Here is a 13023-nt window from a genome sequence, read left to right on the forward strand (position 1 = left end):
GAACTCCCACCAAGCCCTGTTCTTTTTCCCCTTTGTTCCTGCAATGTCAGGGAGCCTCTTTTCTTCGACAATGACTTGCGGGTGAATTGCATTGCAATTGGGGATGCCGGTCTGTTTCTTTTTCACTGCTGCAGTAGTTTTCCTGTTGCCTGCTGGTGTTCTTACACTGAAAATAAAGGCTTGTGAAAGCTCTAGCTCCTTTCCGGTTCCTGCGTAGATCTGTCAGTGAAATCCATCCTGAGGCCACTGGAGAAGCAACATATGTTCAAGCAGTCAAATTACAGTCCTTTGCAAGACTGGTTTCATATAATACCGGACCAATTTGCCTGTGTAACTCAGCAGGGAGGGAAGTGGTGGTGCAGAGACAGCAATATGGATGTGATCGAGGGGGGGGGGGGGGGTAAGTGTATGAAAAGAGGGCTAACATACTGTAAAATACAATATTTACATCCTCCGATGTCTGTTGCTCTCTCATAGCTGAGAGGCTGTGTTTTTCCACTCCTTTGTGAGGTGATAATTGTGTTCACTGAGCTATATTTCAGTTATCATGTTGCAGGTGCATGGAGCCAAAGCAGTAATAAGGAGCACTGGCTGCACACTAAAGAATGACACGATGATTGTTTCACGAGAGTTCAAGACAAACAAAGTTCAGTATGTAAATAATATGTAAAGTGTATATGTGTATAGTTTCAATAATATGTATAGTTTCAAAACATCTGAGCATACAATAAGCAACAATTGAGCACACAGTATGTTCGCATGAAATCAACTTCATCACTATTAGAGTGTATTTGGTTTCGTCTGTTTAAACGTTTCACTTTCCCTCTGTGACTGAAAAAACTTCAAAGGTTCCTCAACAGTAAAACTCTAGACAGGAAGTCCCCCCCTGCAGATGTTGCCACATGAACATATGACAACTCTGATAGCAGGCACTATCAACGATGTCACTTCCCCTGCTCCCTGGCTCCTTTATGAGGAGGGGTAGGTATTTTAATATCTCTCTCTTTCTCCACACACACACACACACACACACACTCTCTCACACACACACACACACACACACATACGCGCACACACACACACACACACACACACACACATAAGCGCGCACGCACGCACGCACGCACGCACGCACACACACACACACACACACACACACACACACATACACACACACACACACACACACACACACACACACACACACACACACACACATACACACACACACACACACACACTGTGATACCACATCAATGGGGGAGGATAGTGGGAGTTAAGCCCCTTAATGTGTGGTTAGCCTTATCTCCCTTTGCATGCACATTCACAATGCATGTGCCAGATGGTCAGGACACAGAGCTGGTAATGGTGCCACTTGAGCATGTCTTTGTCCTTGCTTATAAATCAATGTATTAACAACATGCATAAATGTCATGTAGAGTGTTTTTGATTGATCCCCAAGTGCTGCATAAAATTATTGTATAAAAGAGATAGTTAACTCTCCTATGGCAGTATGGATCTAGTCATGGATATGAGGGTAATTAAATCCTGCACTGCAGCAATGAGAATGTTTTGCTTTGCTTTCTCCAGTAACAACCAATTCCTCAACTCTACTGAACCATACATAATCACAATGAAAATATACATGTTTTGCAACACAACTGAGACAGGGAGTAGGCTTTCAAAGAACACTGTTCCTGCTTAAAGGTGAGCACTTTTGCTGGGATGGACTACTGTAATTCTCAAATTCACACTGAATAATCATCCTACATATCAATCAAACACGTCATGGCCTGTTCAAATACTGATGGCAACTCAAAAGCATAATATCTGTTTAGTAACACACCACTGCGCCCTAGTGGACGACATAATCATTGCAGGTGATTATTGCCTACATTTTTCCTGAGGGGTTGAAAGCCTTGTTACTGTAGTGTACTCTAGTTCCTCGGTAAAGGCTATGGATGGGTAGGTTGGCAGAGTCCTACTGGAGGACAACAATGGTCAATACTGGGAAGCCCTGAGCAGCACCAGCCTCCGAAACCCTACCCCTCTTCCTCACATTCCCCTGGCACACCAGACACAACTGGCAGGCTCACGACACATTCTGTTATGTGTGTCTATGTATAAGTGTGATTGTGAGTTGCGTGCGTTTATAGTGTGTGTGTGTGTGTGTGTGTGTGTGTGTGTGTGTGTGTGTGATGGAGAGAGAGAGAGAGAGAGAGAGAGAGAGAGCGAGCGAGAGAGAGGTTATTGGATAACAATCCTGAACTCAAGTGCCATAAATCAAGGACACATTTATGAATTGCTTCCAGGACAACATTTCCAGTACGATAACAGTTTAGTGGCAGTCTTTGTAAACAACACAGAGAGGCCAAAACCAACAACGGTTTTAATGATACAAAATAAACATCTCTGAACTTAGCTATACAAATTGTTTTCAAAAAGGCAAAAGCTCATTGAAACTTGACAGTCAATATTCAAAATGCCTCTTATTACTGTATGATTTATATTGGAGTGCCCGGTCTCACGGGCTGTTTACGTTAACCTGTTTCTCCCTCGTGGCCCAGTGTCACGTCATGGTCTTTATTTAGCTGTGTTAGGGGTGTGTGTCAGGGTGCTGATGATTGTGCATATGAGGCAGAAGATCAGTGTCAGTTTCCAACAAGGCCTCTAAAATTAGCCTGGCCAGAGCAAGCGAGTTTGACTGGGTGACCTACTAAAACCACTAAAACTCAAATACAGACTCCTCTGGACCCTGCTGTTGCTTCGTCACCTGCTTCCTTGTTTTCCTTTTTTGCGTATGAGCTTGTCTTGGTACCACTTGCGTTTTTGTGGAAGGGGTGAGTCGTAAATACTTTCTTTATTGATTGCTAGTGTCGTTTACCGGACATGGACAGGTTTGATGTCATAGGTGACATGTGAGGATATTTGTTTGTCAACAATAAATATTCTACCGAAAAGTTCTCAGTTCAACCAAAATCAGAATGGACTTAGAGAATTTCCCAGACTTTGTTAACAATGTAAAAGCATAATTATTAAATGATAGTAGTGCATGATTATTTTTTTTATCAACTGTTCTATTCAGCATATACAGTGCAGCAGTTGAACAGCAACCTCAACCTAGCATTTCTTTGTAATATCAGGTGACTGGATCTCGAAATCTTCATGAGGTGAAAGCTTCTTGGCACAGGAACTGTTTATCTATAAATGGACCAGTGCCCTAATGTGAGTCACAGGCTTTTAATTTACACACGGGCAGAGAGAGGAAGCAATGGTTCAGTCAGAGGAGTCAGAGGTGGGGCGAGGTCTGCACAGCCCTGACCAACTGGTGCGGGAGTCCTATCTAATGGCACATGACTATATCAACTATGTGACTGCAGGGCCGGGCAGCCCTATTGGTCCAGCCCCCACAGCCTCAGCAGCCGCTCTGCGCCACGCCGGCGACGAGCTGCTCCTCCGCTTCCCCATCTTCTTCAGACGCTGGCCACGCGTCTTCCACAGCGTCACTGAGAGTTCAGCCTGCTCCATGTTCATCTCCATGCTGGACGAGCATTTTTCCCCCAACACCTCCAGGGGGCGCCAGCGAGACCTGGCCTGGAGTGCCGTGCTCTCTGTGTATGTGCTGGGGGGCCAGATGGCCCTGCACTGCCAAGAGAGGGGCATGGTAGGAGTCATGCCCCAGCTGAAGGAGTGTGTGGGCAGTTATGTGGAGAGGGTCATCTGCCCAGAGATAAGGGACAAGGGTGGATGGGTAAGTTCACCAGTGTATGTCCTCCACTGGCATAACAAGGTTCCATTTCTAATGTCAGTTACACTTTATGTTGTTGTTGTTGTTGTTGTTGTTGTTGTTGTTGTAAACCATCTATTCTTGCCATATCCATAACTCTTGGGTTCTAATTCAGTTTTTCTGTTGCTGACAGACTGGTTTTGTGAACCGCTTTGGACAGAAGCAGGACTTGGAGGGCCAGGTGAAGAAAGTATGTTGTTGGACATTATTGCTATTGGCCACATGTATTCTCTCTTATTTCCTGTGGAAAAGAAGAATGTCTTAAACAACACCCCCACCTAGTGGCCAGGAGAAGAAAAACAAAACCTTATTTTGTTAAATGAAAAAAATCTTTCTCCAAATGTATTTGACATCTCTGCCTTAACTCTAACTTAAAACATAGTCATGTAGAATGATGTGTTATTTTACAACCATAACAATAACAATGACAACAACATGTAACATAAACATTTTGGGGGTGGATTTCTAAACAAAAACCTTGGGTTCATGCTGTTTAAAATGTTATTGGAAAAATCATTGAGTCGTTAAAAATGTTACATGTCTTTGCAAGCATGTGCTTGGGGTTGGAACATTTCAATCATTCCAACAGTAATCACATGAGGCTGTGTTGGACAAGAAGAACATGTCTGAGTGTAACTGGCGGGGTTTGAGTTAGGGACCTCTCGCATGGATAACACAGACATAAACCATTATATCAAGAGGGCATTCTCATCGTACAAGGGCTATATCTGGGCTTAGAAATCGCAGGCAGGGCAACCTCATCACAAGCGTGTGATTCTAAATTACTTCCGCTACATGAGAAAATAGGGACGATATTGCCTGCCACGCAGTCCCTGGACGCTCTACTAGGTGAACCTATCGTGCAAACAACAGACCTACAGTATTAATCTAGATAGCTAACAACTTAATCATGATTATGTGGGGCAGAGATGAGCTAGTCACTCTGTATATCAAATCAACAGTAGGCTTTATGTTTTGAAAGTGAAAATGCTCCACTGCTGTTGTATTACTGTACTTTGCTCTGGCCACTCAAAAGGCCTTATGCAAGCTAAAACATTTCTAAACAGAGGGTTTGTCATAACATAATTTTGAACCTTTGTGAATGTATATAAAGCACCTCATCCTGATCCTGATCTAGATCATCAGCAAATAGGGAATGGGAGCCTGTCGTCAATTACGATAAGCCTTATTATTTGCCGATTTGGTCCAACATCAATAGACAAGGAAAATTGGATGAGGCATGGCTTATTGGTTACTTTTACATTATGTCTCATAAAATCATAGCAATCACGAACACTAATCTGGCTCACAATCTTAACTTATCGGTAAGCCATGATAAGCTTAGCTCAGTAAATCTTATTTCATAGTCATTGCAAAACATTCCTGAGCTATACCTAAGGGAAGTAGCACATGATTCTGCTCAGCAGTACTGTAGGTCCTCAGAGTATGCATGTAGGACTTACATAAATATACTGGTACTTACGCATTAATGCACCAGCAAAGCAGTTAAACTACCTTGTATCTCTACGTCAATTTCATTAAAGGTTATCAACCAATAAAAACTGAGTGTAGGAAAGGAACTATGATGGCTTTTAATTGATTAAGTTCAGTTAAAATGCCATCTCATTGTTCATTTATTGAAAAACCCAGTCATTAAAGCAAAGGAAACTGCTTTTTTTTCACAAAAGAATTTATTACATTTCTGTACAGACAAGAAATGACAGCAACAGCAGTGACAGAACAAAAAGGACAGAAAATGGAACATTGAAAAGGTCAACTGACATGTCAGTGAATTATACAGCTTGGTGTGGCACAATTACACAAACATTTAGGCCAGCTCCTCTTCTCCCTCCTCCTCGAACTCGCCCTCCTCCTCGGCTGTGGCGTCCTGGTACTGCTGGTACTCAGACACCAGGTCGTTCATGTTGCTCTCGGCCTCAGTGAACTCCATCTCATCCATGCCCTCTCCTGTGTACCAATGCAGGAAAGCCTTGCGCCGGAACATGGCGGTGAACTGCTCGGAGATGCGCTTGAACAGCTCCTGGATGGCTGTGCTGTTACCGATGAAGGTGGCTGCCATCTTGAGGCCACGGGGAGGAATGTCACAGACGGCGGTCTTCACGTTGTTGGGGATCCATTCCACAAAGTAGCTGCTGTTCTTGTTCTGCACGTTCAGCATCTGCTCATCCACCTCCTTCATGGACATGCGCCCACGGAAGATGGCTGCCACTGTCAGGTAGCGGCCGTGGCGGGGGTCGCAAGCTGCCATCATGTTCTTGGCATCGAACATCTGCTGGGTGAGCTCGGGCACAGTGAGGGAGCGGTACTGCTGGCTTCCCCTGCTGGTGAGGGGGGCGAAGCCTGGCATGAAGAAGTGAAGACGGGGGAATGGAACCATGTTGACGGCCAGCTTACGCAGATCAGCGTTGAGCTGTCCTGGGAAGCGCAGGCAGGTGGTGACTCCGCTCATGGTGGCAGAGACCAGGTGGTTGAGGTCACCGTAGGAGGGAGTGGTCAGTTTGAGCGTACGGAAGCAGATGTCATAGAGGGCCTCGTTGTCAATGCAGTAGGTCTCATCAGTGTTCTCTACAAGCTGGTGGACAGACAGTGTGGCGTTGTAAGGCTCGACTACGGTGTCTGATACTTTGGGTGAGGGCACCACGCTGAAGGTGTTCATGATTCGGTCGGGGTACTCTTCACGGATCTTGCTGATGAGCAGGGTGCCCATACCAGAGCCGGTTCCACCACCCAAAGAGTGAGTGAGCTGGAAGCCCTGCAGACAGTCACAGCTCTCGGCCTCTTTCCTGACCACATCCAGAACTGAGTCTACCAGCTCTGCTCCCTCTGTGTAATGGCCCTTGGCCCAATTGTTTCCAGCACCACTCTGACCTGCGAAACAAAAGAACAGTGTTATTTTCTCTCCTCTCTTTCCGGCCATCCACAGCATACCAATAATCAATGAACGCAGTCAAGCATGAAGCAGTGACCTACCAAATACAAAGTTGTCGGGTCTGAAGACCTGGCCGAAGGGACCGGATCTCACAGAGTCCATGGTCCCTGGCTCAAGGTCCACAAGTACAGCACGGGGCACATATTTGCCACCTGAAAACCAAGGGGCAAAGGTAAGATTAATTTCAACATGAATGCAATCGATCAATAAGTAGAATCACTGATAAATGCAATCGATCATAACAAGACAGTGAATGAGGCTCACCTGATGCTTCATTGTAGTAGACATTGATCCTGTCCAGCTGCAGATCACTGTCTCCATGGTAGGTGCCAGTTGGGTCAATGCCATGCTCATCACTGATCACCTCCCAGAACTGAAGGGAAAAGTCATGTTTAAATTCAAAGAGCAATAATAATAACAATAACAATAATTTAAAAAGCTGGTAGTGCCTCAATACAAAGCCACAATGAATTCCATATTGGTTACACGTTTAGACATGTTTTAATTCAAATAATCCACATATTGCATAAAAAGGTCATCCAAATTAAAAACTCCCTGCATGCATCGTCTCGCGCGCGCGGCACAACCTTCGATTGGCTCAAATCCAGCAGCGATGGTTTTGAAATTTTCAAAAACGTCATTGACTGAAATACCGCCCACATCCACCAGAAAACGGGGCGGCGCGCGCTCAATGAAACTACCGCACAGCCTCGGCCTTGATATGAGATTGAAACAATAGCGCACTTCTTTTCCATTTTATCTGGAAATCATTTTTGATTGAAAATCTCACACTATAGTCACCATTATAAGAAAATACAGTAAGTATGGTCATCTTCATTTGGCATTGTATCCATTGCCAATTCCACTTTTGCGCATTGCAGTTGGTCGATACATTATGCCAATCGACACCCAAATGTTTTAAATTTGTATATATTTTTTATTAATACCATACAATCAAGACACAAAAATATGTATCTTGATATACTCCATTAATGTTCTTCCATTACCAATTGCAAGAAATAAAGATACAGCCCAAATTAAATTCAGTCGAATAAATAGACGACAAAGAACAGAAAATGGGCCAATGTTGCAATTCTCACATTCACCACCAATAGGCTAATTGTAATCAGTAAAGGTTTAGAACATAATATCCAAGCATACCCATTAACAGTTAAATTCGTTGGGTGTGGTTCAATAGACACGCAGACAAAGCAAAGGCGACTTTACGCAAATCTAACCTAATACAGGATTTGCCTTAGGTTATTTCTGAAATTATACACACCTTGGCGCCGATTTGGTTTCCACACTGTCCAGCCTGAAGATGCACGATTTCCCTCATTTTATTTTTTGGAGGTAGAACGATTCTACACCGACAAAATCTAAGGGTTTTCCTTTCTTAGAGTGCGCGAAAGGAATGGTCTCCCGTACTATATAAGTGAAGATTTGTGCCCGCCTTTTAAATTTGGTGTCACAAAATCTAATACAGCCATTGGCTGATATATCTAAACCCGGTTTATTGACACATGTTTGGACGAATCATATTCGTTAAGAAGGATTTCCATTGGATTTGTAGGTCTGTCATTCAAAGTAAACTCAGACGTGTGATTTCCACATATAATCTTGAGATGTGCCCTAATTTCTTCTATGGTGACGAAAACTGTTACAATATATCCTGTTTTCCCATCATAAATCGATACAATAAACCACGGGCTTCAATGTATATGGTACAAGCGAACGTCCCTTGATTCTATAAAATGTGTACATACATTTTCACCTTTAAAAATAGGATGAACAATCTCCCCACTCTCGTCCTAGTCCACGTGGCTCATTGTTACTTTGTAACCATTCCTGGCAGAATTATATTCGTTGAATTAATGGAAATTGAAGGTATTTTTTCTATTTCTATTTCTATTTGCGATTGCTAACGTACAGTTTTATATTTATCCTTCAAATGTGAGAACTAAGATGTAGTAATCGAGCATATCTCCAGCTATGAATTAATCTCACTGACAATCCCTGAATTTAGTAAATCATGGGACTATGCATGATTATGTTCATTTTAGAAGACACTGTGATACCTTTAATATGTGTAATACTACTACAATTCTATTTCTTGTAATGACATATTTCTTATTATGGGAGACTCCCTTTTTGCGCATTATGGAACATGGCTGACTGTGTCAGGTGCTCCACAGACAGCCCCTCCTTCCAGACAAGCCACAGAGAAGGAAATTCAACATGATGACAATGCACAAGGCTCGAACCACTGCATTGTGAGTCTATTGTGTCTGATTTTAAAATCCACTCTCTCTCAATCATGAGGGTAGGCTAAAAACAACTTCAACCTGTTGCACTTAACCTCTTGGCATTACCAATCAAGTAAAGCCATAAAGATCATAGAATAAATGTAGGTCTAATTTAGTATTGTAAATGATACATCAATCCTTCAATCCTAATTGGCATACAGTAACATTAGTTGCATTTATACAATATGAAGTGTAGCATGACAGATACATTATGTATTTTTAAAATCTTAAATCCAGTTTAAGATGAGACTAAATGAACTATACCTTTTTTTCTTTTTTTTTCTTCCTTTTTTTAAAATAGCATAAGTGTGTAGTAGACTTTGGGAGGAGGTAGGGCTTTTTTAAAAAACAAGCAGTGCAGGAATTAGGCCAGTGGTCTTATTAATAGTTAATCTATGTGTCAGGGTAGAATGTGGTAGTGACGCCAACACCGTGCTCCTGCAGGGACACAGTTGCTGTGCCTTGGAGGACAGAGGAGAGACATGACATCCATGTCTTGGTGACTGAGGAAGGCTCTCCAATGAATAATTCTTCATAGTATTAGTTTTTTTTTTCTTCCATTAGCTTAACCATACAGTAACTTACCCAGCACCTACCACTGGATGCATAACATGCATTTCTCATGCAGATTAAGCCTATAGAGAATTCAGTGGGAATCAGAGGTCTCTGGGCTCAGGCTGAATGAATAGCTATTCTCAAAAACAAAGGCCCTTGTTTGCATCTCAATACAGCACAGAACATATTGTATGTATTCTCACAGCGGAGCCATGGCTGCCTTGGTAGAAACATTACTGCTGTGCTCGCCCTAACTGGGTCATCATACTGTATCGTATTCCCAGAAGGATTCATACATACAGGAGCATACAATGACATTCCCTACTGTGCGCAAAGAGTGTCGGCTACGCGACAGAGAGAGGGAATAAGCCGGGCAAAACAAGTTGCAACAGTTTTTCTGTATGGAATCTTAAATGAATAGGCCTACTTGGAATAGTTTTTTTTTTTAATACTGTACCACGCCCCTGTTTCACCTGCTTACAGTATCATCAGTTTCGATGGACAATGAAGTATCTGATTGAATCAACAGTGTCTCTGTGCTCTTTATATCCTCCAGCGTCCACTGTTCCAGAGGTGGATGGGTGAATGTAACAAGGGGGAAAGCAGTGGGGTTCCCAAGTGAGGGCTGGCTGAAGGAGTGCCAGAGGAGAGACAAAAGAAGGAAATCACAAAGACATCTTCATGGATAATACTCTGCAACAGCAGCTCATTATGTTTCGCACAACCACTCTCCCAAACCATCCTCTCTCTCTCTCTCTCCATGCACACACACACACACACACACACACACACACACACACACACACACACACACACACAAATCAAGGTCCCTTCACTATTGTATTTGAGCCTTAGAAAGGAGTCCAATCCAATCTCTGTGGAAGGTAGAAACAGGCGAGGGTTGGGTGTATCAAAAAGACAGCCCCGGGACTGAAACACTGACTTTGCTTTTGATCTGAATCCATTTTTATTCCTCTGCAGCTGCTCGTGCTCTGCATCAAATACATTATTCATGTTTGTGGATGGGGAATAGAGTCTGACTCTACAGTAAGTGGCGAGGAGGAGAGAGGCTGACAGGCTGAGCATTTCTACTGTACATCAGCATAAAAGCCACTCATAGTTGGGGGAGGGTATATTTGCTCGGCTGGCCTGGGCTTTTTATGGACTTATGATGTAGCAATTTTCTAAAATTGGCCATAATGTTACCTCATTATGTGCTTGGGACACATTTTAACATTGTATCCAAGTGATTGCATTTAAAAGCCAAATTATAGATATAGCCTATGGACCTTGCCTGTAGAAAGACCTGCATCCTATATGAGAAGAAACAATTTACACCCAAAAGGTGCCACAACATATGTCTATAAAATATATCTATAATATGTCTATAATAAAATGTATTTTGTTTTTGTTGTCCTCTAAATGACCTGCTAATTAGTCTTGTTAAATTGCATAGAAATGCAGGAAATGAGCTTACAGTACAATGCTTACAGTACAATGGTGCCTGTCCCTCCTGAAGCACTATGCTAAATGGCTCTCTCTCTCTTCACTGACTCAGCATCCTCCCCCACTGCCCTGCATTCTCTCCTCTCTCTGTAGTCAGTATACCAGATGATGTTCCAGGGCACACCCTCACATCACAAGCACTAGTTACATATGTCTTATCAAGCGTTCACAACAAAGAGACCATGACCATGCAAAAATGACTCTTCAGCAGAATGGAAATGATAGACTACATAACCGTGCTGTGGATCGCATATCTTGACTAAAACAAGCACACGTGAGACACTCCTCACATGAATAGATCCAGGATATTATTATTATTACATCTCTCTTTATGTTGCCTATGGTTTTTTTATATATATATATATATATATATATATATATATATATATATATATATATATATATACTGATATGTTACTAATGTTAAACATCGAACTGGAATGTTACATATGCACATTAGCTATAACATATCATATATCATCTATCATATACTATATATATGAACACTGGAATAATGTTCACACAACTTTATAGAATCTGTGTCAGAACCAGAACCACACAGAGGTCTGTGTGAGCAGGGTGGGGGTGGGGCTGTATGGCAGGACAGGTGCTGGACAGGAACAGCTGTGCCTCTCATGTACAGTATGCCTGCTCTGCCTGCACAGGGAGCCCAGTGATTCAGGCACATATCAAGTTACTCTCCATAGCATTAGCATTCACCCAGAAATGCCACAGCAGGACACAGCAGTGTATCTGACATGTATTTCATTTCGTAGTCAGCTTCTGCATTTTCACAGTATTGACTCACAATCAATGATAGGTATTATATCTAAATGCTTTATACGGGAGCAAACACTGTATTTCGGGCATTTGATCTGGGTGTGAATGGGAGAGATCCATTGTTGTAAAGGAGGAGGGCAGATACTACTACTAATACAGTGGTTGTGGAGTAGGCTGTTGTATGAATAATGGAGTGGTGGCCAGATGCAGAGGGGAATTGCATTGTCTTCTCCCATTGATTCTCCAGAGCTATGCCATGCGATTTGCCACGCCTTAAATTGTCCATCTCTGTCTCCATGGCCAGTCTCCTGGGAGAACAGTCAGGAAGCACAGCTGATGCTGATGCTAATGCAGTCAGACACTCAACCCTAGACTATGTTCACCCACTGAGGTTACTGATGATGATAGTTAAAGAACAGCTCAGCTGTGCCCGGGGAAGTCCGCCCCAATGACACTAACCAAAACAGGATATCATGTTACAAATATGTACTAGGCTCATAATGTTGTTACACTGCTAGAGATGGAGAGGTGGCTGACAAGATGGAGGATAATGGGTGTGGTGTGGTAGGAAACAAAGGAGGTTGGGTTAGGCTGGGTAATATTGATTGAGGCTGAGCAGAGGTCCAGATATGGATGGTTGGCCATCTGGAAGGGCTCTGATATAACAGCTCTGTGACAGCCATTTTTGAGACAGGACTATTTGTTTCCCAAATGCAATAGAAATCATTCTATAATACAACTATCTAAATATTCTATTAAATACTGGCCCACTAGAGGGCACTTTACAACAACCTAACATATTTTTGACTTGAGAGGGTTTAAACTATTTCCTGATTTGAAGAACAGTGAGCAACACAAGGACTATGAAACATAAAATGATTAAACATAAACCCACATTAAACCCAAACCAAACATTGTACTCTCACAATTACATAGAAACTGAGTGTGATTCATTAAATGATGACAAATCATTTTCATTCAGTTGGCAAATCATATTTTGTAACTGAAATAAATCTTGGCAAATGATTGTTATGACAAATAATATTGTTTTTATTGTTTTGTGCCAGCATCAACAGGGTTTTTGAATTAACATTGATTTCTGAAACTTGTTTATTGATTGATGTAAACTGTATCTGTAT

The 13023-nt window shown here is 42.4% G+C and overlaps 2 protein-coding genes across 2 annotated transcripts; one reads left to right on the plus strand and one right to left on the minus strand.

Annotated features, from left to right (window-relative positions):
• Positions 1–3271: 3271 nt before the first annotated feature.
• bcl2l16 (BCL2 like 16) lies at positions 3272–4059 on the plus strand (the record flags this gene model as incomplete). Its single annotated transcript, XM_083673271.1, has 2 exons — positions 3272–3751; positions 3921–4059. The coding sequence occupies 2 exons, from the start codon at positions 3272–3274 to the stop codon at positions 4050–4052; spliced, it is 612 nt and encodes a 203-aa protein (XP_083529397.1). The 3' UTR covers positions 4053–4059.
• Positions 4060–5459: 1400 nt separating this feature from the next.
• On the minus strand, positions 5460–8139 carry tubb2b (tubulin, beta 2b). Its single transcript, XM_083673403.1, has 4 exons — positions 8020–8139; positions 7002–7110; positions 6779–6889; positions 5460–6676 (listed from the first exon to the last, which is right to left on the minus strand). Exons 1-4 carry the CDS (start codon positions 8074–8076, stop codon positions 5616–5618), a joined length of 1338 nt encoding a protein of 445 aa, XP_083529529.1. The 5' UTR covers positions 8077–8139; the 3' UTR covers positions 5460–5615.
• Between the last annotated feature and the right edge of the window lie 4884 nt (positions 8140–13023).

The sequence above is a fragment of the Argentina silus genome (assembly GCF_951799395.1).
Source record: "Argentina silus genome assembly, chromosome: 7".
NCBI classification, from domain to species: Eukaryota; Metazoa; Chordata; class Actinopteri; order Argentiniformes; family Argentinidae; genus Argentina; species Argentina silus.